Source organism: Magallana gigas, chromosome 4 (genome assembly GCF_963853765.1).
Source record: "Magallana gigas chromosome 4, xbMagGiga1.1, whole genome shotgun sequence".
In the NCBI taxonomy this organism is placed as follows: domain Eukaryota; kingdom Metazoa; phylum Mollusca; class Bivalvia; order Ostreida; family Ostreidae; genus Magallana; species Magallana gigas.
The window spans coordinates 35,858,640-35,886,401 of record NC_088856.1 but is presented as its reverse complement, the minus strand read 5'-3'; the positions used below and the strand labels follow the sequence as shown (position 1 = coordinate 35,886,401).

The 27,762-nt window shown below is 32.8% G+C and overlaps 1 protein-coding gene across 10 annotated transcripts; it reads left to right on the top strand.

Annotated features, from left to right (window-relative positions):
- The first annotated feature begins 9 nt into the window (after nt 1-9).
- Nucleotides 10-25,870, top strand: LOC105330796 (uncharacterized). Of its 10 annotated transcripts, none has more exons than XM_066082273.1 (12): nt 10-627; nt 1,306-1,416; nt 2,098-2,706; nt 3,375-3,506; nt 8,291-8,896; nt 9,565-9,675; nt 10,226-10,303; nt 13,600-13,880; nt 14,001-14,380; nt 14,655-14,839; nt 18,189-19,103; nt 23,219-25,870. In XM_066082273.1, exons 1-12 carry the CDS (start codon nt 42-44, stop codon nt 23,461-23,463), a joined length of 4,239 nt encoding a protein of 1,412 aa, XP_065938345.1. In that variant the 5' UTR covers nt 10-41; the 3' UTR covers nt 23,464-25,870. The 10 variants fall into 10 exon arrangements, with proteins under 10 accessions (XP_065938345.1, XP_065938344.1, XP_065938343.1 ...); XM_066082272.1 differs by having other exon boundaries at nt 10-636; nt 2,098-2,697; XM_066082271.1 differs by having other exon boundaries at nt 10-636; nt 8,291-8,887.
- The last annotated feature ends 1,892 nt before the right edge of the window (nt 25,871-27,762 follow it).

Below are 27,762 nucleotides of genomic sequence, written 5' to 3'. Positions count from 1 at the left end.
TTAATGAATTTGATTTCCACTTCTGAACAGATCTTGAAATCATGGATGCACCTGGTTCACTGTTATTTCCTTACTTCACTCCGAAGAAAGCCATGGATAATTACTTACGTCTTTGTTATCTAATTACATCGCTTTGTGGCGATTTATTCCGGGACATTCTTAGTCGATACATTAAACCAGCTGATCTTAGGTCAGAGCTGGATAAAAACAAACAAAAACTGGAAAAAATATTGAACAAACAACAACAAAATCTCATCTATCCAGCCACTGGAAATACATCATTGACAACAAAAGATTGCGACATCTCTATTCTTTACATCCTCCTTCGAAGCATTTGCAACATTCCTTCGCACAAGGCAGGTTGGGGGAAACCTCCAGCAATAGATGACAACAGCATTGCTGCCGGTATAGAGAAAATACGACTTACAAGGAATTTGATATTAGTTCACTCCACAAACGAAATGGAAGATCCAGTGTTTGAGAAGCATTGGAATGACTTAAGAGATGTTGTTGTACAAATTGAGACGCAGTTGACTGGTTCCGATTTTTATAAGCGAGGTGTAGATTTCCTGCATTCCTGTAATCTTACTTCTGTTAGAACTGAAGCGGACCACAATGAAGGGAAAAGTAAGCAAGGTAACTTTGTTCTCTTGAATCAACTGAATATGTGTCATATATTACTTATGAACTATAATAAATAAATGCTTTATTCACTGCTGAAAAAAACAGCTTTACAAAGTAAGTAAAGGTATTGTAAATTTAATATATAAATGCTTGATATATTTATCAGCTTGTAGGCGTTCACTTAATCATGATACCTCAAGGAGGCAGAGCTCCTATCTGTACATTACCTTCCACCTTCACTAAATGAAAGCAATAAATTCCAAGATCATCAATTTATTAGTTTTAAGTAGAAATGGTTTATAAAGCAACACTTTTAAAACGAATTCTGAGAAATAACAAGAGATTGTTAACCTCAAAAATTTGATCATTTCTGGTAAATCAAATACTTGTGTTAGAACCAAAGGAACACAATGTTTTCAATGTCTAAAAACAAATTCAAAACTTTTAAAAATATTTAATGATCAAACTTGAGCCTTCAAAAGGTGACCAATTTATAATATACAATGTATATGTTTTATGTTATATATCGGAATTTATTGAAAATCATTTACATCCGACTTGCCCGCTGTTGTATGACTAAAGACAATTTCATCATTTTCCAGTACTAATATGTAGAGTAGTTTATGAGCAAGGTCGAATTTTTACTTATACTAGTTAAGTTTTGTTTTATTTTACCCACAGAATTTGGATGGAATATTTATTTCAACCCAAAGTATTTCAACCGTGAAGATGAAAATATGCCTTTTCAAGAGGAAAAATCAACCGTGTCTCCTTCACAGCACAGCTTATCTGGTAAACATTCACAGGATAATGGTAAACTGATAAAAAAAAAATCGCACGAGTATCAAACCTAATAAGTGTTTTATTTGTCGTGGACCTAAAGTTTGACATGTTAACAAAAAAAGATGATATATAACAATTTGTGTCTGAGTTACAAATAAAATTATACACGGAATGTTTGATATTAGAAGACTGATAACAGCGGTAAGGTTTCGTCTTTTCGAATGAAGTGAATTTTTTAAGTTCATTGTATTGAACGCATGCAGTTCTGATTTAATCAACAATTATAGTTGTTATGCATACATAATTGTTAAACTTGAGCTCGAATCAGAAAAAAAAGTGACCGATATTTTTCCTTGTCCTGCATGTATATATTCAACCTCCATATAATTATTACTTTCTAAACTTCTGATATCTTATTTGCCATGACACCCCCCGTCTGATGCTAATAATGATAAATACTGCTTTTTAACTGTTCTTGCACAAGGCAATAGAGGGGAGCAGATAATGGCTGACCTTTACATTTTTTGCGTAGGCGTATTTCCCAATTGTCAAAAATTGTTAAAAGTTACGTACAGTGTATAAAAAAGTTTATCATGCATAGTTTGTAGAGGAAGACGACTTTATATGAAATAGAATGCTAATATACATATACTAAAGATATTAATGAATTTGATTTCCACTTCTGAACAGATCTTGAAATCATGGATGCACCTGGTTCACTGTTAGCTCCTTGCTTCACTCCGATGAAAGCCATTGATAATTACTTACGTCTTTGTTGTCTAATTACATCGCTTTGTGGCGATTTATTCCGGGACATTCTTAGTCGATACATTAAACCAGCTGATCTTAGGTCAGAGCTGGATAAAAACAGACAAAAACTGGAAAAAATGTTGAACAAACAACAACAAAATCTCATCTATCCAGCCACTGGAAATATATCATTGACAACAAAAGATTGCGACATCTCTATTCTTTACATCCTCCTTCGAAGCATTTGCAACATTCCTTCGCACAAGGCAGGTTGGGGGAATCCTCCAGCAATAGGTGACAACAGCATTGCTGCCGGTATAGAGAAAATACGACTTACAAGGAATTTGATATTAGTTCACTCCACAAACGGAATGATAGAAGATCCAGTGTTTGAGAAGCATTGGAATGACTTAAGAGATGTTGTTGTACAAATTGAGACGCAGTTGACTGGTTCCGATTTGTATAAGCGAGGTGTAGATTTCCTGCATTCCTGCAATTTTACTTCTGTTAGAACTGAAGCGGACCACAATGAAGGGAAAAGTAAGCAAGGTAACTTTGTTCTCTTGAATCAACTGAATATGTGTCATATATTACTTATGAACTATAATAAATAAATGCTTGATTCACTGCTGAAAACACAGCTTTACAAAGTAAGTAAAGGTATTGTAAATTTAATATATAAATGCTTGATATATTTATCAGCTTGTAGGCGTTCACTTAATCATGATACCTCAAGGAGGCAGAGCTCCTATCTGTACATTACCTTCCACCTTCACTAAATGAAAGCAATAAATTCCAAGATCATCAATTTATTAGTTTTAAGTAGAAATGGTTTATAAAGCAACACTTTTAAAACGAATTCTGAGAAATAACAAGAGATTGTTAACCTCAAAAATTTGATCATTTCTGGTAAATCAAATACTTGTGTTAGAACCAAAGGAACGCAATGTTTTCAATGTCTAAAAACAAATTCAAAACTTTTAAAAATATTTAATGATCAACCTTGAGCCTTCAAAAGGTGACCAATTTATAATATACAATGTATATGTTTTATGCTATATATCGGAATTTATTGAAAATCATTTACATCCGACTTGCCCGCTGTTGTATGACTAAAGACAATTTCATCATTTTCCAGTACTAATATGTAGAGTAGTTTATGAGCAAGGTCGAATTTTTACTTATACTAGTTAAGTTTTGTTTTATTTTACCCACAGCATTTGGATGGAATATTTATTTCAACCCAAAGTATTTCAACCGTGAAGATGAAAATATGCCTTTTCAAGAGGAAAAATCAACCGTGTCCCCTTCACAGCACAGCTTATCTGGTAAACATTCACAGGATAATGGTAAACTGATAAAAAAAAAATCGCACGAGTATCAAACCTAATAAGTGTTTTATTTGTCGTGGACCTAAAGTTTGACATGTTAACAAAAAAAGATGATATATAACAATTTGTGTCTGAGTTACAAATAAAATTATACACGGAATGTTTGATATTAGAAGACTGATAACAGCGGTAAGGTTTCGTCTTTTCGAATGAAGTGAATTTTTTAAGTTCATTTTATTGAACGCATGCAGTTCTGATTTAATCAACAATTATAGTTGTTATGCATACATATTTGTTAAACTTGAGCTCGAATCAGAAAAAAAAGTGACCGATATTTTTCCTTGTCCTGCATGTATATATTCAACCTCCATATAATTATTACTTTCTAAACTTCTGATATCTTATTTGCCATGACACCCCCCGTCTGATGCTAATAATGATAAATACTGCTTTTTAGCTCACCGAGCTGAAAGCTCAAGTGAGCTATTCTGATCACATTCTGTCTGTCGTCCGTCTGTCTGTCTGTCCGTCCGTCTGTCCGTCTGTCCGTCTGTCTGTAAACTTTTCACATTTTCAACATCTTCTCAAGAACCACTGGGCCAATTTTAACCGAACTTGGCACAAAGCATCCTTAGCCTAAGGGGATTCAAAGTTGTGAAAATTAAGGACCACGCCCTTTTGCAAAGGGAGATAATTAGGAATTTATGAAAATTTTCGAGAAATTTTCAAAAATCTTCTTCTCATGAACCATAAGACCAGGAAAGATGAAACTTATGTGAAAGCATCCTCAGGTAGTGTAGATTCCAATTTGTGAAAATTATGACCCCCGGGGGTAGGGTTGGGCCACAATGGGGGGTCGAAGTTTAACATAGGAATATATAGAGTAAATCTTTAAAAATCTTCTTCTCAGAAACTAATCAGCCAGGAAAGCTGAAACTTGTGTGGAAGCATCCTCAGGTAGTGTAGATTCAAATTTGTGAAAATCATGACCCCCGGGGGTAAGGTGGGGCAACAATGGAGGATCGAAGTTTAACAAGGGAATATATAGAGTAAATCTTTAAAAATCTTCTTCTCAGAAACCAATCAGCCAGGAAAGCTGAAACTTGTGTGGAGGCATCCTCAGGTAGTGTAAATTTCAATTTGTGAAAATCATGACCCCCGATGGTAGGGTGGGGCCACAATGGAGGGTCGAAGTTTAACATAGGAATATATAGAGTAAATCTTTAAAAATCTTCTTCTCAGAAACTAATCAGCCAGGAAAGATGAAGCTTGTGTTGAAGCATCCTCGGGTAATGTAGATTCAAAGTTGTGAAAATCATGACCCCCGGGGTAGGTTGGGGCCACAATGGGGGGTCGAAGTTTAACATAGGAATATATAGAGTAAATCTTTAAAAATCTTCTTCTCAGAAACTAATCAGCCAGGAAAGCTGAAACTTGTATGGAAGCATCTTCAGGTAATGTAGATTCAAATTTGTGAAAATCATGACTCCAGGGGGTAGGGTGGGGCCACAATGGAGGGTCGAAGTTTAACATAGGAATATATAGAGTAAATCTTTAAAAATCTTCTTCTCAGAAACTAATCAGCCAGGAAAGCTGAAACTTGTGTGGAGGCATCCTCAGGTAGTGTAAATTTCAATTTGTGAAAATCATGACCCCCGATGGTAGGGTGGGGCCACAATGGAGGGTCGAAGTTGAACATAGGAATATATAGAGTAAATCTTTAAAAATCTTCTTCTCAGAAACTAATCAGCCAGGAAAGATGAAGCTTGTGTTGAAGCATCCTCGGGTAATGTAGATTCAAAGTTGTGAAAATCATGACCCCGGGGTAGGTTGGGGCCACAATGGGGGGTCGAAGTTTAACATAGGAATATATAGAGTAAATCTTTAAAAATCTTCTTCTCAGAAACTAATCAGCCAGGAAAGCTGAAACTTGTATGGAAGCATCCTCAGGTAATGTAGATTCAAATTTGTGAAAATCATGACTCCCGGGGGTAGGGTGGGGCCACAATGGAGGGTCGAAGTTTAACATAGGAATATATAGAGTAAATCTTTAAAAATCTTCTTCTCAGAAACTAATCAGCCAGGAAAGCTGAAACTTGTGTGGAGGCATCCTCAGGTAGTGTAAATTTCAATTTGTGAAAATCATGACCCCCGATGGTAGGGTGGGGCCACAATGGAGGGTCGAAGTTGAACATAGGAATATATAGAGTAAATCTTTAAAAATCTTCTTCTCAGAAACTAATCAGCCAGGAAAGATGAAGCTTGTGTTGAAGCATCCTCGGGTAATGTAGATTCAAAGTTGTGAAAATCATGACCCCCGGGGTAGGTTGGGGCCACAATGGGGGGTCGAAGTTTAACATAGGAATATATAGAGTAAATCTTTAAAAAATCTTCTTCTCAGAAACTAATCAGCCAGGAAAGCTGAAACTTGTATGGAAGCATCCTCAGGTAATGTAGATTCAAATTTGTGAAAATCATGACCCCCGGGGGTAGGGTGGGGCCACAATGGAGGGTCGAAGTTTAACATAGGAATATATAGAGTAAATCTTTAAAAATCTTCTTCTCAGAAACTAATCAGCCAGGAAAGCTGAAACTTGTTTGGGGGCATCCTCAGGTAATGTAGATTCAAATTTGTAAAGATCATGACCCCCAGGGGTAGGATGGGGCCACAATGGGGGGTTGAAGTTGAACATAGGAATATATAGAGTAAATCTTTAAATATCTTCTTCTCAGAAATATTCAGCCAGGAAAGCTGAAACTTGTGTGGAAACATCCTCAGGTAGTGTAAATTCAAAGTTGTGAAAATCATGACCCCCGGGGGTAGGGTGGGGCCACAATGGGGGGTCGAAGTTTAAAATAGGAATATATAGAGTAAATATTTAAAAATCTTCTTCTCAGAAACTAATCAGCCAGGATAGCTGAAATTTGTGTGGAGGCATCCTCAGGTAGTGTAGATTCCAATTTGTGAAAATCATGACCCCTGGGTGTAGGGTGGGGCCACAATGGGGGGTTGAAGTTTAACATAGGAATATATAGAGTAAATCTTTAAAAATCTTCTTCTCAGAAACTAATCAGCCAGGAAAGCTGAAACTTGTGTGGAAACATCCTCAGGTAGTGTAGATTCAAAGTTGTGAAAATCATGACCCCCGGGGGTAGGGTGGGGCCACAATGGGGGGTCGAAGTTTAAAATAGGAATATATAGAGTAAATCTTTAAAAATCTTCTTCTCAGAAACTAATCAGCCAGGATAGCTGAAATTTGTGTGGAGGCATCCTCAGGTAGTGTAGATTCCAATTTGTGAAAATCATGATCCCTGGGGGTAGGGTGAGGCCACATTGGGCGGGGAGGGAGGGGGTAAAGTTTTACATAGGAATATATAGAGTAAATCTTTAAAAATCTTCTTCTCAGAAACTAATCAGCCAGGAAAGCTGAAACTTGTGTGGAAGTATTATCAGGTAGTGAAATTGAAAGTTGTGAAAATCATGATCCCTGGGGTAGGGTGGGGCACAATGGGGGGTCAAAGTTTTACATAGGAATATATAGAGTAAATATATCTTAAAATCTTCTCCTCAGAAACTAATCAGCCAGGAAAGCTGAAACTTGTGTGGAAGTATTCTCAGGTAGTGTAGATTGAAAGTTGTGAAAATCATGATCCCTGTGGGTAGGGTGAGGCCACATTGGGGGGTGTTGTGTTAAAGTTTTACATAGGAATATACAGAGTGAATCTTTAAGAATCTTCTTCTCAGAAACTAATCAGCAAGATGATTCTTTGTAATTGTTAAGACTTTGGCTCCAGGACAATTCTTTGGTCCCACAAGAAGGTTCAGAGTTTGATGTAGCTAAATATCTCATATATAAACAATTGTAAAGGATCTTTTTGAGAACTTCAATACTCAACATGTGATATGACTATACAATTAAAGCAGGCAGCTATTTTTTCATTAGAATCTTTTTGTATTACTGTATTGAGTTATTGCCCTTGATTTATTGATTCTTGATTATTTTAATTAATGCATCCACTGTTATCCAATTATTGTGATGATTATTTTTATACAATAATTAATATTCAATGTATATAAGTTGTTCTGCATAAGTAGTTTTGGTTTAGGACGGATTATTTTGTTTATTTTTGATTTCCAATTTTAGATACTATGAATTATTTTAGGCCGGCACATGTATAGGGACAGTGTCTACTGAGTTACATTGAGCGACTGTTTGGGGTTAAACTTGAACAGGTTGGGATAAATTGAGTGTGTGGACATCCCTGCTCTATCTAATTTCGTGTTTTCTAACCTACGATACAGAGTATGCGGTCATCCCTGCCCTGTATCGCATTAATACAAGTGTGTGGTCATCCCTGCTTGTAATGGTGGTGGTTGCGGCATAGCACTAGTGTGTGGTCATCCCTGCTGGTGTTCTGGCCTCTCTAGCGCAGTGTGCGGCATAATGGATTTTATTTATACAGGATCTACATGTATTATTGTACATTGTCCAGATTGTTTGTATTATGACTCCATTAAGCTGACTTTAACATATCTATTGTTCCTCAGGTGAGCGATGTGGCCCATGGGCCTCTTGTTAACTGTTCTTGCACAAGGCAATAGAGGGGAGCAGGTAATGGCTGACCTTTACATTTTTTGCGTAGGCGTATTTCCCAATTGTCAAAAATTGTTAAAAGTTACGTACAGTGTATAAAAAAGTTTATCATGCATAGTTTGTAGAGGAAGACGACTTTATATGAAATAGAATGCTAATATACATATACTAAAGATATTAATGAATTTGATTTCCACTTCTGAACAGATCTTGAAATCATGGATGCACCTGGTTCACTGTTAGCTCCTTGCTTCACTCCGAAGAAAGCCATTGATAATTACTTACGTCTTTGTTATCTAATTACATCGCTTTGTGGCGATTTATTCCGGGACATTCTTAGTCGATACATTAAACCAGCTGATCTTAGGTCAGAGCTGGATAAAAACAGACAAAAACTGGAAAAAATATTGAACAAACAACAACAAAATCTCATCTATCCAGCCACTGGAAATACATCATTGACAACAAAAGATTGCGACATCTCTATTCTTTACATCCTCCTTCGAAGCATTTGCAACATTCCTTCGCACAAGGCAGGTTGGGGGAATCCTCCAGCAATAGATGACAACAGCATTGCTGCCGGTATAGAGAAAATACGACTTACAAGGAATTTGATATTAGTTCACTCCACGAACGAAATGGAAGATCCAGTGTTTGAGAAGCATTGGAATGACTTAAGAGATGTTGTTGTACAAATTGAGACGCAGTTGACTGGTTCCGATTTTTATAAGCGAGGTGTAGATTTCCTGCATTCCTGCAATCTTACTTCTGTTGGAACTGAAGCGGACCACAATGAAGGGAAAAGTAAGCAAGGTAACTTTGTTCTCTTGAATCAACTGAATATGTGTCACATATTACTTATGAACTATAATAAATAAATGCTTGATTCACTGCTGAAAAAACAGCTTTACAAAGTAAGTAAAGGTATTGTAAATTTAATATATAAATGCTTGATATATTTATCAGCTTGTAGGCGTTCACTTAATCATGATACCTCAAGGAGGCAGAGCTCCTATCTGTACATTACCTTCCACCTTCACTAAATGAAAGCAATAAATTCCAAGATCATCAATTTATTAGTTTTAAGTAGAAATGGTTTATAAAGCAACACTTTTAAAACGAATTCTGAGAAATAACAAGAGATTGTTAACCTCAAAAATTTGATCATTTCTGGTAAATCAAATACTTGTGTTAGAACCAAAGGAACGCAATGTTTTCAATGTCTAAAAACAAATTCAAAACTTTTAAAAATATTTAATGATCAACCTTGAGCCTTCAAAAGGTGACCAATTTATAATATACAATGTATATGTTTTATGTTATATATCGGAATTTATTGAAAATCATTTACATCCGACTTGCCCGCTGTTGTATGACTAAAGACAATTTCATCATTTTCCAGTACTAATATGTAGAGTAGTTTATGAGCAATTTCGAATTTTTACTTATACTAGTTAAGTTTTGTTTTATTTTACCCACAGAATTTGGATGGAATATTTATTTCAACCCAAAGTATTTCAACCGTGAAGATGAAAATATGCCTTTTCAAGAGGAAAAATCAACCGTGTCTCCTTCACAGCACAGCTTATCTGGTAAACATTCACAGGATAATGGTAATCTAATAAAAAAAATCGCACGATTATCAAACCTAATAAGTGTTTTATATGTCGTGGACCTAAAGTTTGACATGTTAACAAAAAAAGATGATATATAACAATTAAATTCATAGCTTAGTTCTCCAATTTTACCTTCTCTGTCAGTTGTCTGTTCAAACCTGGATTGCATTGTAGGATCGTAATATTACGTCATTGGCAAAGGGGGGGGGGGTCACTCTAAATATTAGAAATTTAAAATTTAAAGGTATGGTTGAACGTTTGTGTAAAAAATCAGCTCAAATAACGTTATGTCCGCCATGTTGCCAATTCTAACGTTCGACGTTTTAAGAAATTTGTAAGGCAATCACGTTACGCGTTTCCTCCAATGACGTCAAGACATTCTAGTCCGACGCAAAACACACACACACACACACACACACACACACACACACACACACACACACACACATATATATATATATATATATATATATATATATATATATATATATATATATATATATGTTAATTTAGATGTTCTTTGTAGCAGAGGATGAAGGTAGTGATAGGGAGAACCCACTCAACATTGACCAAATAAAAATTTCGGAAATCTTTAAGGCAAAAGGTAAAGACACATTCCATGGTCAATCTGTTTTCCCTGAAAACTATCTTAATTTGTCTTTTCAAAAATTATACTTATATATCTAGCAATTAGTGCTTGCATATACTTTTAATGCTGTGTATTCTTCTAAAATGTTTGTATAATGTTGTAAGAAAAAGGTATATTATACTAAATACACAAGAAATAGCACTATGTTCATGCCATGTTCATGCAGCATTTTTTCATTCTAAGTTGACTTCATTTCATTTTTAACAAGTTTTAGATATTCCTTTAAAATACAAATCCAACTACTTTGACAAGTGAAAAGCTGTCAATGTGACAGCAAACCGGGTTTTCTTTTATGTGAACTGCATCCATAATCAATGTTAACTCGTATCCAGTGAAATGGAGTACCCTATATGCAATATTTTGCCAAAAAATGACTAAGTTCAAAAGCTGGTATTTTTTTTCATAAAAAATCAGATATCAAAATCCAAGCAATACCGCACAGCTCTGATATATGTACAATTAATCTGCAAAAGAACAATTTCCTATCTTGAAAACTGTAGGAGGAGTTATCCGTACACTGAGGGTACCCTTTATGCAATATTTTGCCAAAATATGACTAAGTTCAAAAGCTAGTATTTTTTCATAAATTCTCAGAATTCAAAATCCTAGCAATATGCACACCTCTGATATATGTTCAATCGATCTGCAGAAGAACAACTTCCTATCTTAAGAACTGTAGGAGGAGTTATCCGTACAATGAGGGTACACTATATGCAATATTTTGCCAAAAAATGACTAAGTTCAAAAGCGGGTATTTTTTTCATAAATTATCGGCAATCAAAATACTAGCAAAATGCACAGCTCTGATATATGTACAACTGATGTGCAAAAGAACAATTCCCTATCCTACGAACTGTAGGAGGAGTTATCCGTACAATGAGGATACCCTTTTGGCAGCCGCCCGCCCACCATTTTAACAAGTTATCTATGAGCCAATGCTCACTAGTGATACCCCCGCTCTGATGTGAATATGCAAAATAAGAAAAGTCGACATTTAACAGAAAGCTGGCATCCGATTGGTACAGAAATATATCCCAAAATTTGGCATGCCTAAACAATAGTGTGTTAAAATTTCAAGCACCTGCAATAAATAGCTGCTGAGAAATCTATGACGAAAATTTGTTTGAAAATTTTGGTTAAAAAATAAGCAAAGTCGTCATTTAACAGGAAGTTGACGTCCGATTGGTACAAAAATATATCCCACGATATGGCATGCCTTAACAAATACTGTGTTAAAATTTAAAGCATCTGCGATAAATAGCTGCTGAGAAATCTTTGACGAAAATTTGTTTGAAAATTTTGGCTAAAAATAAACAGTCATTATTTAACAAGAAGTTGACGTCCGATTGATACAAAAATATTCCTACAATATGGCATGCCAAAACAAATAGTGTGTTAAAATTTCAAGCATCTGCGATAAATAGTTGCTGAGAAATCTTCGACGGAAATTTGTTTGAAAATTTTAGCTAAAAATAAACAAAGTACTCATTAAACAGGAAGTTGACGTCCGATTGGTACAGAAATACATCCCACGATAAAGCATGCCAAAACAAATACTGTGTAAAAATTTCAAGCATCTGCGATAAAAAGTTGCTAAGAATTCTTTGACAAAAATTTGTTTGAAAATGTTTGCTAGAAAAATAATCAAAGTACTCATTTAACAGGAAGTTGACGTCTGATTGGTACAAAAATATATCCTACGATATGGCATGTCTATATTAATACTGTGTAAAAATGTAAAGCATCTGCGATAAACAGTTGCTGGGAATTCTTTGACAAAAATTTTTTTGAAAATGTTTGCTTAAAATAAACAAAGTACTCATTTAACAGGAAGTTGACGTCTGATTGGTACAAAAATATATCTCACGATATGGCATTTCTATACAAATACTGTGTAAAAATTTCAAGCATCTGGGATAAACAATGGCTGAGAATTCTTTGACAAAAATTTGTTTGAAAATGTTTGCTAAAAATAATCAAAGTACTCATTTAACAGGAAGTTGACGTCCGATTGGTACAAAAATATATCCCACGATATGGCATGTCTATACAAATACTGTGTAAAAATTCAAGCATCTGCAATAAACAGATGCTGAGAATTCTTTGACAAAAATTTGTTTGAAAATTTTTGCTAAAAATAAACAAAGTCGTCATTTAACCAGAGAGTTGACGTCTGATTGGTACAAAAATATATCCTACGATATGGCATGTCTATACAAATACTGTGTAAAAATTCCAAGCATCTGCGATAAATAGTTGCTGAGATATCTTTGACGAAAATTTGTTTGAAAATTTTGGTTAAAAAATAAGCAAAGTCGTCATTTAACAGGAAGTTGACGTCCGATTGGTACAAAAATACATCCCACGATATGGCATGCCTTAAAAAACACTGTGTAAAAATTTCAAGCAACTGCAATAAATAGTTGCTGAGATAAATGCGACAGAAATTTTTGTTACGGCAGACAGACAGACACACAAGAGTAAAACAGTATACCCCCTCTCCTCCGGAGTGGGGGTATAATAACAGGATTTTTTCCGTTGGAAAACGCGGTTAATAAAATTATAAAGTCGAACGAAAAATCGCCACATAATACCATCATTTAAATGAATAAGGCAAGAAATAAATTAAGCGGCACTTAATTTTACACATACAGAGTCGAATATTCATTCGTTGGATTTTTAAGGTTTTGGTTTCAAAAAGAAGGCTTCATTGTTACTTTATGCAAGTAAATATGCAAAAAAAAAAAAAAAAAAAAAAAACAACCCAATAAAGTTTAAAAAATGCTAGATACATAGAAATGTAACCAACAATAATGGTTGAAAAAAAGTCTTAAACAGCACAATATCTGTAACAGATTCAAATAAACAGATATTGTTTAGAATACAAAAATGTAAAATTATATACAACAACTGAATTGCAATTAAAACAATTAATCGTTCTTTAAAAGAGCCTTGGAAGTTGTACTACTTGTACGGTTTATATATACGTATATGTTGCAATGAACGAAACGAAATTACCGCAGAAAGATATGTAAAAAAGAAATATTTATGAAACTTAATTTCATTAACTGCATTTCTTACTGATCTTCTTGACTTATTTTGTTGCTTGTGAATACAAGTCAAAATCTTGATTATGTACAAATATCAGAAGAATCCACATGTAAGTTAGACAAAATTTCATGGCATAAACATTAAATATCTGTTTATCAAATTTATATGAACTTTATTGTATCTTCCATTAACGTTTGCAGATACGTACAGGTTCGAACCAATCCAATCAGAAAAGTTGAAAGAGCTATTAAATTCTTTTAAAGTGGAGTTTCCAGATGATCTATCTTGTGAGTCATTTATACACCAAATATTACAAGATGACATGCTTAAAAAGTTGGTGACTGCTGTGAAGTCACTTTCAAAAGGGATTATGCTAACTAAGAATATCAACGAAAGAAGACACGCCATGCCAACTGTTGGAGCTTGTGTGTTTGAAGTAGATGTTGTATTTGACGGAGACCAGTTTAGTGTCATTAGAAAGGTGAAACTTATGTACCTAATTGTCTGTTCAAAATAATAAATTTGTATAATAACAAATGAAATGAAATGAAACCTGTAATTATATAAGTGTATTAATCAAATGATATTTTTCTTGCTCAAGAATGCTTCTTCGAATGACTTCTTTAACGTGAATGAAGAGTACCTAACCAGAGTCATCCTAATTAAGAGCAAGTCTCTTCCAGTGGTTGACGCAAAACTGTTAGTTTACAAAAAATACAAACATGTAATCAACAGACGAAAAATAGTTTTACAGCATGAATACGAAGAATTTGATGATGTAGCAAAGTGTATAGCGTATCAAATATTGTCATCATTTTGTACTTTTGTTGAGTCAGTGATAAACGCTTTCACAATGGATCTTCATACAATAATTTCTGATTATCCTGTCGAATCGTTAACAGTGGAGAAAATAAAAAGACTGTGTAAAGAAGTTTTTGAAAGAATTGAAGACGAAACTATTGGGGCATTTGAAAGTAAAAGGTAATAAGCCATTCATACGTATTACAAATGTAGGAACATGCTATAAGATAAATTACCAATATCCATTATGCCTAATATGGTCTTCTGAAAAAAAATGAGTTTAACTTAATAAATTTGATGTATTGGCATAACATGTTTATGGATGGAGTATATATATTTACATAAAAATGACATGAATCAAAAACAAATGAATGCTTCAGTATTTTGGATGATTGCTATATTTATTTAGCCTACTTCTTAAATGAATAATTTGTATTATAAATGTTATTTTGAGCGATTGGAGGCGATGGGTGGCCGATGAAATTGGAAGAATTATAAGGAGAAAGGGAGAACCGGTCTGCTCTGATGCATGGGTTGAAATTAAGAATATCTCTCAGAAAACAGTAAAAGACTTGAATGCTATTTTGACTGAGCTTGAGGAATTCCAAACTTGTGTTCTCCCAGTCGATCAAAACAAACGTAAGTATTCAATATGTACTTTTTTTTTTACCATGCACGTAATAAGAGAAATGAACATTGTTCTTTTAAGCATACTCAAGACATTAAAAATAACCTGCTTTAGACTCCTGGTTAATTCTAAGCACCTTCTTTCTTTGATGATCGGAGAAATACGGCACTTCTTTCAACCCAAAATAACCTATTGAACTCAATGATACCCGAAGAAACCCCCAGAAACACCAAGGATACTCAAATGACACAAATAATACCCAATGATACCCTATGGACTTAATGGAATCCCAAGGGCACCCTTGGATGTATATGATTGTTATATTGGTGCTACTGTATTATATGGGAATGTAACTTTTATTGTTAAAAAAAACAAGAGGCCCCTGGGCAATAAGGTCACTATTGGTCTGCTTTTAAAAAATCTATCATTCCTATGTTTAATTCTGATTGACAGTTCATTGTGAATATGAGTAGTTATGTCTTTATTGATATCAGCTTTCATGTAAGATATGGTTCTTAATGAAAATGTATGGGTTTTTTTTAAAAATAAGATTATTAAAAGTTGTACTCCTTTATAATATAATATAAACAACTGCTATCATCATTTGTGGCATCAATTTACATAAGGGCGGTTTCAAAACATAAACAAAATTTTACATTCATTAAAAATTGTGGATTCCATTTTCTTATCCGATTCGCTTTTGACTAAAATTGTTCCGTGTGACTACCAAATCGAAGGTTGAAAGCAAAGTATTAAAGTCGATTGAAAATCTTAAGTGCATCTGATTTAAAATTGATTCTTTGGTTAGATTTGTGACGTCACATTTTTTTTTCGGTACAATATTAAAATTGAAAAGTTTTTATCATTTGTAAATCGATTGTTAAATCGTATTGTATGACTTCTTCAACAATCCACTCTAATCAGTTTACCTAAGCAGTCAGTTTGAAATAGAATATAAAATCTCTTCGTTTGGCCACACCATTAATTATTGTCTTTTAGCGTTTTAGGTTTAAGATCTAGTATGATAAATTGTTAATGGTGTAACTGAAAGTATGATACAATGTTAATGGTGTAACTGAGAGACTCATCATGATATCATAAACACTTGTTTTTACACTTTACAAATAATTTAAAAACTTAATTTAAGACATTTTTAGTTTAGATGCATCTATGTATTCATCACTTATGCATATATATATATCAATATAAAATGTGTTTAGGTTGAATTAAGTGTCATTGGGTGTCCTTAGGAATATTTGTGAATATACTTTGTTTTTTGTATTGAAATGCACATTGAAAATCCTACACATTGTACTTCTAATGATGCGTATTTATAAATTAACTTAAAAAAAGAAAATATTGGCTATTCTTTGAGTTAACATAGAATTTGGTCTTTGTATAGATGTTTTATCATATCATTTTGTCATATGCTTCATTTTCGTATGTAAATCAACCACTCAGAAAACAACAACAGAAATCCGTTGCATATACAGGGTAAACCATTAACTTAGTTAAAAACTTTAAATAGATATCGTTATTATCCCTTCGCGCAACTTGTTGCGAGGGATATAACATCACTGCTCTGTGTGTGTGGGTGTGGGTGTGTGTGTGTGTGTGTGAGTCTGTGTGTGTTTCCATTTCAGCCTTTTTAGCAAAAAGAAAACCATCGCATGCATGTGTATCAAACTTCGTACACTTCATAAGCATGTTTAAAGGACAAACCCTATTTATTTTCAAGGAATTCTATTATATTTTTTTAAGATATCGTTAAAATTACAACACTAAGAAATTTATGTACGACTTCCGGTTCGTGAAAGTAAACATTTCAAATCAACGACTTGATATATTGTTGGATGTTAGCCCTGAAAACGAAAGAAGCAAACATTTTTGAGAAATGGGGAGTTGAAAGGATGTCCAAAGTGAAAAACTAATTTAAAAGCAAGCAGGAGATTAAGTTCACCCTAATTTGATCGAAAGAAGCAGCCGTCTGAGCTGAACTTCGGGCTATATTTATCGAATTAGTTAGAGAAGAACAGGTTCATAATTCAGAAGAGACTTTGACAAATATCGTCAACATGATTTAACCGGGAATTCATTTCGTGTTAATCGCTGAAGATATTTTACTCTTTTTTTAATATTGGGGTTAAAACTACGACATGTTAACTCGAATTTTCTCATAGAGCAGACTAAAGCAACGTTTCCTTTTCAATATGAAACTTAAATTTGCCTACACTAATTGTCTACATTTGTAATGCATGTCACTGGATAAAGAGAATTTATTAAACTATATAACTAAAGTTTAACACGTTTTTGGTGTGTTTTCCCTAGTAATGGGAGCAATTGTACAGCCACGTAAATGCACCCATCCCCATGGATACACACAGAGCGTGTATGGGGATAGGAATAAACAAATTATTTTAATTCAAATGGTTTTTAACAAATTGAATATTTTGTCTCTTTAATTACATGTTTATTTCTGAATAATGCATTTCCCCGCACAATACTTTATTTCGCGAGGGGATGCTCCGCTTTGCGGTGCCCTTGTTTAAGTTTTGTACAAAATAAGTTAATTGTTCGTTCTCCACAAATGTGTTAATATACACATGCTATTCACCAGATTGTTATAAATTAAGACCAGACGACACGTTCCTCGAAAATACTCGATAATTATTTTTCAAATTTTCAATAGCCTGATAAAAATCCAAATAAAATTACTGTAATGTCATCTGACCTTAAGGTAAAATAACATTAGAGAACTGATTATTTACGAATGCTATAAAAAATATGTGTTGTGTATTGAATCCACAATTTATAAGTAACATTTCCTTTTTCATCTTTTCACTTGATATGCAACATGACTTTTTGTTTTTGTTTTGGGTTTTCCACCTCAATTCCCCAAAATGTACATGTTTCTGTTAAAACAAGCTTGCATAATACTTAAGAATTTCCAAGATATATATTTGAAAAGATTGATTATTTAATATGCTTTGCATATAAAAATCTATGTTACGGTCATTGCAATTGGATTTGATGTCATTTGAGTATCGTTGGGTTTCTTAGTGTATCTTATTATTCTCTTGGGGTATAAAAGGGTTTCTTTGGGGTTTGTAGGGTATTTTGGGTTCCCCTAGGGAGTATCTTTAGTGTTCCCTAATGTTCATAAGGGTGTTTAATTAAGACTCTCTGGTATCATTGAGTATTTATTTGTATCATCGGGATAGCTTTGGAATCCCTTGGGAGTTTGGGGGGGGGGGTATCCTTAGGGTTACATGGGGTTTCCTTAAGGTTAATAGACGCACCCGATAATACATTTGTATGTTGTTTCACATTTATTATGTACATTTTTTTTCCAACTAACAGAAGTCGAAGAATGGTTGAAAAGAGACGTCATCCTAGACAAATCTGTTTTTAAAATGCATCCATCTATAATAAAATACATAACTGGATATAAAGATCGTGATGATAAAAAACAAGTTGTTAAAGTTTATCTCCACGGAGATGATAAAAAGGCAGAAAACTTCTTCAAAGAATGTTGCAAAATATCTACAGACACATATTTTGAATTTGTTAATGTTGAAAGATCAAAAGGGGGAAATAAAGAGGTCGAAGAATTAAAACAACGAGAGAGGAAAGCCCCTGTAGTTGACGATTCAACCAGAAAGCAATTGAAACAAATCATCCAAGAATATGGTGATAAAATTTATGCAAGACATTCAAACGTCGTTGGTATTCGAATTGGTAAAGCCAGAAGGGTCGGAGATACAATACAAGAACAGCCTTGTCTCGTTTTGTACTGCTTAGACAAATTTCTTGTTCCTTTTGGTGAAAAACCATTACCAGAAGCTATTGCAGGCTGGCCTTGCGACATAAGGGAAGATTTTGTTAGATTTGGAATATGTCCCGATAGATGTCTTGCTTCCAGTCAAAACCTTCCCGACCCTGGTTGTAGCATTGGAATACCCTCACATGATTCCTCAGGTTCTGTTGGATTTTTGATTGAATCAAAAGACCCACTGCACACATTTGAATTTGGATTTCTTACAGCTTCACATGTTGCAGTAAAACGTTTTGAACAATTGTACCACGACGAAAAACTTCTTTCAATGCATTATCTTAAACTTAATGACCATTTCATAGTGCATCCATCATGGATAGACAACGGACGTAATGACCATAGAATCGGAAAAGTTGTCGAGTCATTTTGCGGAAACTATGGTTTAAATAAGATAGGGTTGGATTTTGCAGTGATAGCAAGCAGCTATTGCAGAAATGGAGGTATGGTTTATGTAACTGAAATATTTTAAATTTATGTGTCTTAATTAGAATTCATATATATATTTCTCACCTTAACATGCAATCGTGACTACCAGCTATAGAAGGATAGTTGTGATATTGCGTTCATTTCTTGTAACCTATCTTTATCCAGACATGTTATAAGACATACACAATTCTATGTATTTGTACTCTAATGGTTTTACTGTAAAAAAAAACAAACAAGGTTTTACATAAACAATTCACAACAGCTGATTTTTGGATGAATAACAATGTTAGTTAATTTAACACACAAAATCTGTCTCGAATTTAAACGTTTGTTGTTAAAAAGTTTAGTTTATGTTGTATGACACAAAATATCATTTAAACAAAACAAAGTTGCGCAGGTGAAATAGATGTGTAAAAAACAAACTAAAAGAACGCATAATCAGACATTTTTATAATGGAAGACATTGGTTTTTTATATTTTAAATATTTCTCTATTCTTCAGATAACGTTTAGCTATATAAACGATAACCAATTTGTTATACCTCATTATTATATATTTATTGCATGATGGTGAGAGAGATACGTGTATAAAGATTTATTATCCGAAAATTTTTTTATTTTTAGACGACCATGTCATAGTGAAATTCGATTTACCTTGGGGAAAAAATCTGTTTATCTCCCTCACCATTATGTAATATTATTTTGGTACTGAACAAGGTTATATTATACAACATACGTCGAGTTTATTCATACATTTTCAACTTTAGAGAAAAAACGCTTTGAATGTATAGTTTTCTCTTTCTCTTACCTTTCATGAATTGAAATCATTAATATTTGAATTATTTTTTCCGATTAAAGAAAATAAAATATAAAAGTATCAAGTAATTTAGATTTAAACATATTTGTTTAATCGTATGCTCTTCTCGTTTTTTTAAACATGGGAATAAAAAATACAGAGGTTTCAAAAGAGTTAGATAATAATATTTATTCCCAAGGAGACACGACATTTTTAAGTCAACTGAGTAACTCAGGTGACCTAATGCAATTGGTCTTCTTCCGTCGTCGTGCGTTAACAATTTTACATTTTTAACTTCTTCCTGAAAACTACAAGGCCAATTGTTACCATTTGTAATTTAAATTGTGAAATTCAAGGCTCTACCACCCCAAGGGCGCCACGAGCGGAGCCAAATTTTCAAAAATCTTCTTCTCCACTCCTTCACATGTGATGAAAAAACACAATGCATAGTTATGATGTCCATGAAGCCCTCTACCAAAATTGTGAAATTCATGGCCCCTGGATCAGGGGTTTAGAATCTAAGGTGGGGCCAATATGGCCATATAGTAAAAATGTATTTGATCTTAGGAAATCTTGTATACTCCCATATATATTTGTTAAAAACTAAATGCATGGTTATGGTGTCCATGAAGTCTTCTACCTAAATTGTGAAATTTATTACCCCTGGGACAGGGGTGTTCGTACTATGGCAGGGTCAGTGCAGCCATATGATGAAAATGTATTAAATCATAGAAAATCTTCTTCTTTACCCACACACATGTCGAACAAAATCTGAATGCATGGTTATGATGTCCACAAACTCCTCTACCTAAATGGTGAAATTCATGGTCCCTGGGTCAGAGGTTCCGGCTTATGGGGGGGGGGGGGGATATGGATATAAAGTGTTAATGCATATAATGTTTAAAAATCTTCTCCTCTTCTATCACACATCTGTAAAAAAAAAGACAAGCATTTTGAGAGTATTGTATAAGCAATACACGTCCCCTACCGGTTTGTGGAAATTGTGAAAACAATGCACTGTTATGCAGAATATCGAACCAGAACATTACAAAATTTGAATATAAAAATTTTCTCGAAAATATGTCAATGAACCAGACGCTACATAAGTGTAAACTTGATCTGTAGTTTAACATTTTGAAGCTGTTCAGCAAATTTCATATTATTCCTCAAACGCATAAAGAAAAAGTGTGGAAAACTGAAGTGGGACAGACAGACGGACGGACGGACAGACTGACGGACGCAGAGGAAAGCTATAGTCCCCTCCGGTGAAAACCGGTAGGGGACTAAAAACTGACTTCAATTGTTGACCAGGAAGTCCTCTATTTGTAAATGTTATGTCCCCTAGACTATGGTTGTTGATTCTAGGGCAGGGCTAAATGGATGTACAGTGTTAATGCATATAATGTTTAAGAATTATTTTCTCTATTTCCACACACATGTAGGGAAAACTGAATTCATCATAATATTGTAGACTAGGGGTCCTCTACCAAAAGTGTTTAAATTTATGTTCCCCGAGGTAGGGGTTCTAAATCTAGGGCGTGGCTAGAACAATTGTAAATTTTACTTTATAATAGTAAATTATAAAAACATAAAAATAAAATTTGACCAAAATCGTGACCATGGCCCTTTAATGTATAAAGAATGTTTAAAAAAAGGTCTACTCACACTTAATAAAATCTGACTGCATATTTAGAAAACAAAATAAGCTGTCATCTTCTATAATAATTCATGCCACCTACATGTAAAGCAAATGTAATGGCTAGGAAAGGGTGGGGTATATTTCTCTCGTATTTTATTTTCTCAGGAATTTCAATGAAAGAAATGAGATATCCTGGTAATTCACATAATGTGTATTTAGAAACTGTGCAAATATTTTTATTTATTTGAAAAAAAAAAGTTTTTGAGTTATTTATATAATAAATAGACTCATTAATAGAAAATATTAATTGGCTAACCAAAATCACTGATGAACAGTACATCTAAAATAATTTTGGTATGAATACTAAATGGTGTACACATATGGTATCTAGGATGAAAAATTTACAAGTTGGAAGAGAAATGAAGAAAAATTTTAATCTTTAATGTTATATAGTTGTTTCTGTTATGCTTTTTTTTTTGTTTAAATGCCCACTAGGAGAGTTTCTGTCCGCCCCTTGGGATGGGGAATGGAAGGTTGTTCTAATAAAACATGTCCACTAGCCACCTTGTTTTAGTTTATCAATGAAAACATATACACATAAAACCTATCTTTGAAAGTTAACAAATATGGTAAAATTATTTTCATCTAGTTTTTGTACCTTTTCAATATCAGAGTCATGCACTCTTTTATGATCTTTATAAGTTTTTTTGCTAAAATTAAAGGTTACATACTCCTTTTTGAATTATTTCAGGCAGGAAGGTGGTCGTCATAAAAATATAATATTTTGTCTTACTCCAGAATGAAACTTAATTATACGCATAAATAAGACTCCTCGACAAGTGTGTGTATGGGCTATGGTACTAAAGTGACCGTTAAGACCTATTGTTTCGGCTTGTCAAGAGACATTTTAGATCAATCATAAAACGCGTTATTTTGAATTATCATTATGATATAAACTCGTCTAGACAGTCCCTTGACATAAAAAGTTGAGCCTTTTGGGATAAAAATATATCTCACTCTTTTGGAATCCTCGTTAATTGTCAATATTATTGGTATTAAAAAGCTCGAGGATGAGATCACTTTAAAAATAATTAAAATAATCTAGAATATTTAAATGCCATATCTAAATTTGCAAATATGTCTCCTAATTTGAATATATAAAATACCAAAAACGTCAAATTCTGTGTGTTTTTTAATGATGCCGAAATAATTACCGCACACATCTATCGTTAAACTGCGAACATAAAAACAATGTTACGTTTATCATTTTGAATGATTTGCCTTTTTCAAACGATATAAGTATAAATTTTTCACTGGATGTGAACTTAGTTTAAACGTGATCAAATCTTTTAAGAAGTCCTTCGGGTTTCACAGGATTTGAGCACGTAACCAACCAAGTTCATTATTCCAGTGAACTTTTCAACATGCTGCTTTTCATCTTAACTAACCGTGGGGTTTTTTTGCCAGAAAAATAAATATCCAACTGTATACAGTAACCACGATGAAAAAATGATTGTATAGATATAAATTTAAATATTCAAGACGTTTTCCATTATTAAAGATTAAACGACCATTGGAACCTTGTTTTATTTGGTTTTTTGATTCGATTTTTATTGGTGGGGGGGGGGGGGTGTTTTTATATTGCCGTTGAATTCATATTGTTTAAAAATGATACTTGTGTTTCTGAATTATTAGCAGGAAAAGAGACATTAAAAGTGGCTAAAAAAGACGATTTGAACATTGAGAAAGACATTGTGACCAAAACAGGAAGAACAACGGGAAAAACAAATGGATATCTTATGGACGACAGTCTTACTGTTAAAGTGGATAGATCATTTTTATCAAGAGGGTATTTTGCTTTCTTCAATTGTTACGCTATTGAGGACATCCCTGACGATCAACCAGAGGAGGAGGAGATTCTGGTTCTGGCGTTTACGTGATGGAAAACGGAAAACCATCTAAGCCGTTAGGCATTGCATTTGCTTATTTGGATTCCCTAACGGCTGTTTGTAATATTGGTATGATTGTCGATAAACTTGATCTGCAAATAGTCAGGTATCTTGAAAACAAAGATAGCTTAAAAACGTTTGAGGAATTAAATATATCCGATGAAAAAACGGAAGAAAAATCGCAAGAACCGATGGAAGAGTCTTAGGTTTTTAAGTATGCATGCATCAAAGAGTAAACAAATTTATTCCCTTTAAAATATCCCTATGGGGTTGGACCAAAAGCTAACCAGGGAGTTATATTTTTTTTCAGGAACTGTTGGGAAAAAATTATGAACTCTTGAAAATTAGCAATAGTTTACCTATTTATTTTTTAAGTGAAATGTTACAGAATTTTATGCTCCTTGTATATATTTTGTTTATATTTTTATATATCACTTACCCTGTATATTTTGTGTATATTTTATTCATATCAAATGCTATTTTAATAATGTTATGTTCTTAATTTGTAGATAAATTATTTTGTATATACGTTTTTAAAATAGAAAAAAAAAGAAGAAAAAAAAAGGGAATATTCAAATGTCACAATAGTGATTTTACTTAATAATTAGTTAATATTATTTCTTATGTCGAAATCTTTAATTACTTATTTCTTTAATTTTCAAATTAACGTCAATTGTTAAATAAGCCTCACAGGACCGCTTAGTATTTTAATTACATAATTCAACCTGTTTTGACATCTTACCTGGCACCTGTGAGCGTTTTAATTACATAATTTGAACAGTGGTTATTAACACTAATTATAATGATTGTTACCTGTTCGTTTCATTTTTATCCACGCCCATAAGTAATTAAATATCCAATTATATTTTATATTTCGGGATTAACTTTATGGGCGTGACTTTGTAATTATCGTCGAAATAAAACCAAAAAGCCAAACGCAAATTGTCACCTTTGACATTTGCGATCTAAATTAATAAACTTTATATTTTGGCCTTATTTCAATATTTGGTTTTATTTCGAAGGTAAATATATTTTCATTTTATGTTATTTTAATTGTCAATTTTAAGAACTGTTTATATTGTGAGTTTGACCTTTGACATTTGCGATCTAAATTAATAAACTTTATATTTTGGCCTTATTTCAATATTTGGTTTTATTTCGAAGTCCCCGAAGATCCCTTATTCCCCGGTACCTCAGCGAAGCGAGTAAACAGGAAAAACCCTTATAACAAGTGTATATATTTTTGTTTATGTTTTTATATATCACTTACCCTGTATATTTTGTGTATATTTTATTCATATCAAATGCTATTTTAATAATGTTATGTTCTTAATTTGTAGATAAATTATTTTGTATATACGTTTTTAAAATAGAAAAAAAAAGAAGAAAAAAAAGGGAATATTCAAATGTCACAATAATGATTTTACTTAATAATTAGTTAATATTATTTCTTATGTCGAAATCTTTAATTACTTATTTCTTTAATTTTCAAATTAACGTCAATTGTTAAATAAGCCTCACAGGACCGCTTAGTATTTTAATTACATAATTCAACCTGTTTTGACATCTTACCTGGCACCTGTGAGCGTTTTAATTACATAATTTGAACAGTGGTTATTAACACTAATTATAATGATTGTTACCTGTTCGTTTCATTTTTATCCACGCCCATAAGTAATTAAATATCCAATTATATTTTATATTTCGGGATTAACTTTATGGGCGTGACTTTGTAATTATCGTCGAAATAAAACCAAAAAGCCAAACGCAAATTGTCACCTTTGACATTTGCGATCTAAATTAATAAACTTTATATTTTGGCCTTATTTCAATATTTGGTTTTATTTCGAAGGTAAATATATTTTCATTTTATGTTATTTTAATCGTCAATTTTAAGAACTGTTTATATTGTGAGTTTGACCTTTGACATTTGCGATCTAAATTAATAAACTTTATATTTTGGCCTTATTTCAATATTTGGTTTTATTTCGAAGTCCCCGAAGATCCCTTATTCCCCGGTACCTCAGCGAAGCGAGTAAACAGGAAAAACCCTTATAACAAGTGTATATATTTTTGTTTATGTTTTTATATATCACTTACCCTGTATATTTTGTGTATATTTTATTCATATCAAATGCTATTTTAATAATGTTATGTTCTTAATTTGTAGATAAATTATTTTGTATATACGTTTTTAAAATAGAAAAAAAAAGAAGAAAAAAAAGGGAATATTCAAATGTCACAATAATGATTTTACTTAATAATTAGTTAATATTATTTCTTATGTCGAAATCTTTAATTACTTATTTCTTTAATTTTCAAATTAACGTCAATTGTTAAATAAGCCTCACAGGACCGCTTAGTATTTTAATTACATAATTCAACCTGTTTTGACATCTTACCTATAAAAAAGGAGACTCTGTGGACTGTAATAACTACAGAGGTATCACACTTGTAAGCTGTTTATCTAAAATATTTACATCTCTATTGAACGACAGATTATGTAATTGGTCCAAGGCATATAATGTAATCACTGATGCTCAATTTGGCTTTAGAGCTGGACATAGTACAACAGATGCAATTTTTATTTTACATTGGTTGATTAGTCGAAGTATTGCAAAGAGGAAAAAATTATTTTGCTGTTTTGTAGATTATCAAAAGGCTTTTGACAAAATTGATAGAAATCTAATGTTTTTTAAATTAGCAAGAAGTGGTGTTGATTGTCGTATGTTAAACATTATAAAGTCTATGTATAGTAACATAAAGTCATGTGTAAAATATCAAAATCATTTATCCGAGTTTTTTGATTGTCTCGAGGGTTTGATGCAGGGTGAGTCTCTGTCTCCTTTCTTATTTTCCTTGTACGTAAATGATTTTGAAATTGAATTCATAAAGGAGATGTGTCTACCTGTTGAAATTAGAGATATTGCTTTATTCTTAATTATGTATGCAGACGACACTGTACTTTTTTCAGAGACAGAGCAAGGTTTACAAAATATGCTGGATTGTTTACAGCAATATACATCCAAGTGGAAGTTAAAAGTTAATGTAGATAAAACAAAAATTGTTGTATTTAGAAAAGGTGGAAGGTTAAAAAATAATTATTGTTGGAATTATAACAATGAATGTATTGATATTGTTGAAAACTTCAATTATCTTGGTATAACTCGGAATTTTAATGGCAGTTTTCATAAAACGCAAAGCGTTTTAGCATCACAAAGTAGAAAAGCGATGTATTGTTTATTGTCCAAAATGAAGCCATTACAATTGAATGTTAATACAAAATTGTCACTGTTTGATACATATATTGGTAGCATAGTACATTATGGTTGTGAATTATGGGGACAGCACCCAGCAAGTGAATTAGAAAGTATACATTTAGATTTTTGTAAGAAGTTATTATGTGTTAAGAAAAGTGTTACATCAATGATGGTGTATTTTGAATTAGGTCGTAAACCACTGCAGTTGGATAGAAATTATAGAATGTTGAAATATTGGATAAAGTTAAAGAATAGTGATAATTGTATTTTAAGCAATATATACCAAGATATGTTAAATGAATGTGAAACACAGTTAGCCTCTAATTGTTGGCTCTCATACATAAAACAATTGATTAACAATTTAGGTTTTGGATATATATGGAACTGTAAAGAACAATTTAATGAACATGTATTCCTACATGAAGTGAAGCAGAGGTTGACCGACATGTTTATACAAGAAGGACATGGCTACTTTGAAAATTCTCCCAAATGTACAATGTATAAGCACTTATGTTATAATTTTGAAGTACAAGAATATTTAACAAAACCAATACCAACTGTATATGTTCAATTTATAAGTAAAAACCGTTTATCCTCTCATCAACTCGAGATTGAGCGTGGCAGATTTTATAATATCCATAGAAATGAGAGAGTTTGTAAACTATGTTCACTATCACAGATTGAAGATGAGTTTCATTTTATTTTAATCTGTCCATTTTATAAGGAAATAAGAAAGTTGTATGTAAAAAAATATTATTATGAAAAGCCTTCTGTTTTTAAACTTATTCAATTACTTTCAACAAAGAATATCAAAGAGTTGTGCAATTTGGGAAAAAACTTATATAAATGCTCAAAATTACGATAAAATTATAATTAGTTTTTGTTTTGATAATATACTCTTCATTATCCTGTTTACTTCTGTCATGTAAATTTTGCAGACTGCTGTGTGCACACGCAGTCTAATACAAGATTGTGATGGTCTTTCTTTTTTGTTTCTGTTTTTAAAAAATTGTTTTCATATGTTTGTTCA

Bases quoted from the DNA above. Each gene is read 5' to 3' on its own strand.
- LOC105330796 (XM_066082269.1), top strand. From the start codon at position 42: ATGGATGCACCTGGTTCACTGTTATTTCCTTACTTCACTCCGAAGAAA. The intron at 637-1,305 runs GTAACTTTGTTC...TTTTACCCACAG, and splicing joins TGAAGGGAAAAGTAAGCAAG to AATTTGGATGGAATATTTAT. The intron at 3,507-8,290 runs GTAAACTGATAA...ACTTCTGAACAG, and splicing joins TAAACATTCACAGGATAATG to ATCTTGAAATCATGGATGCA.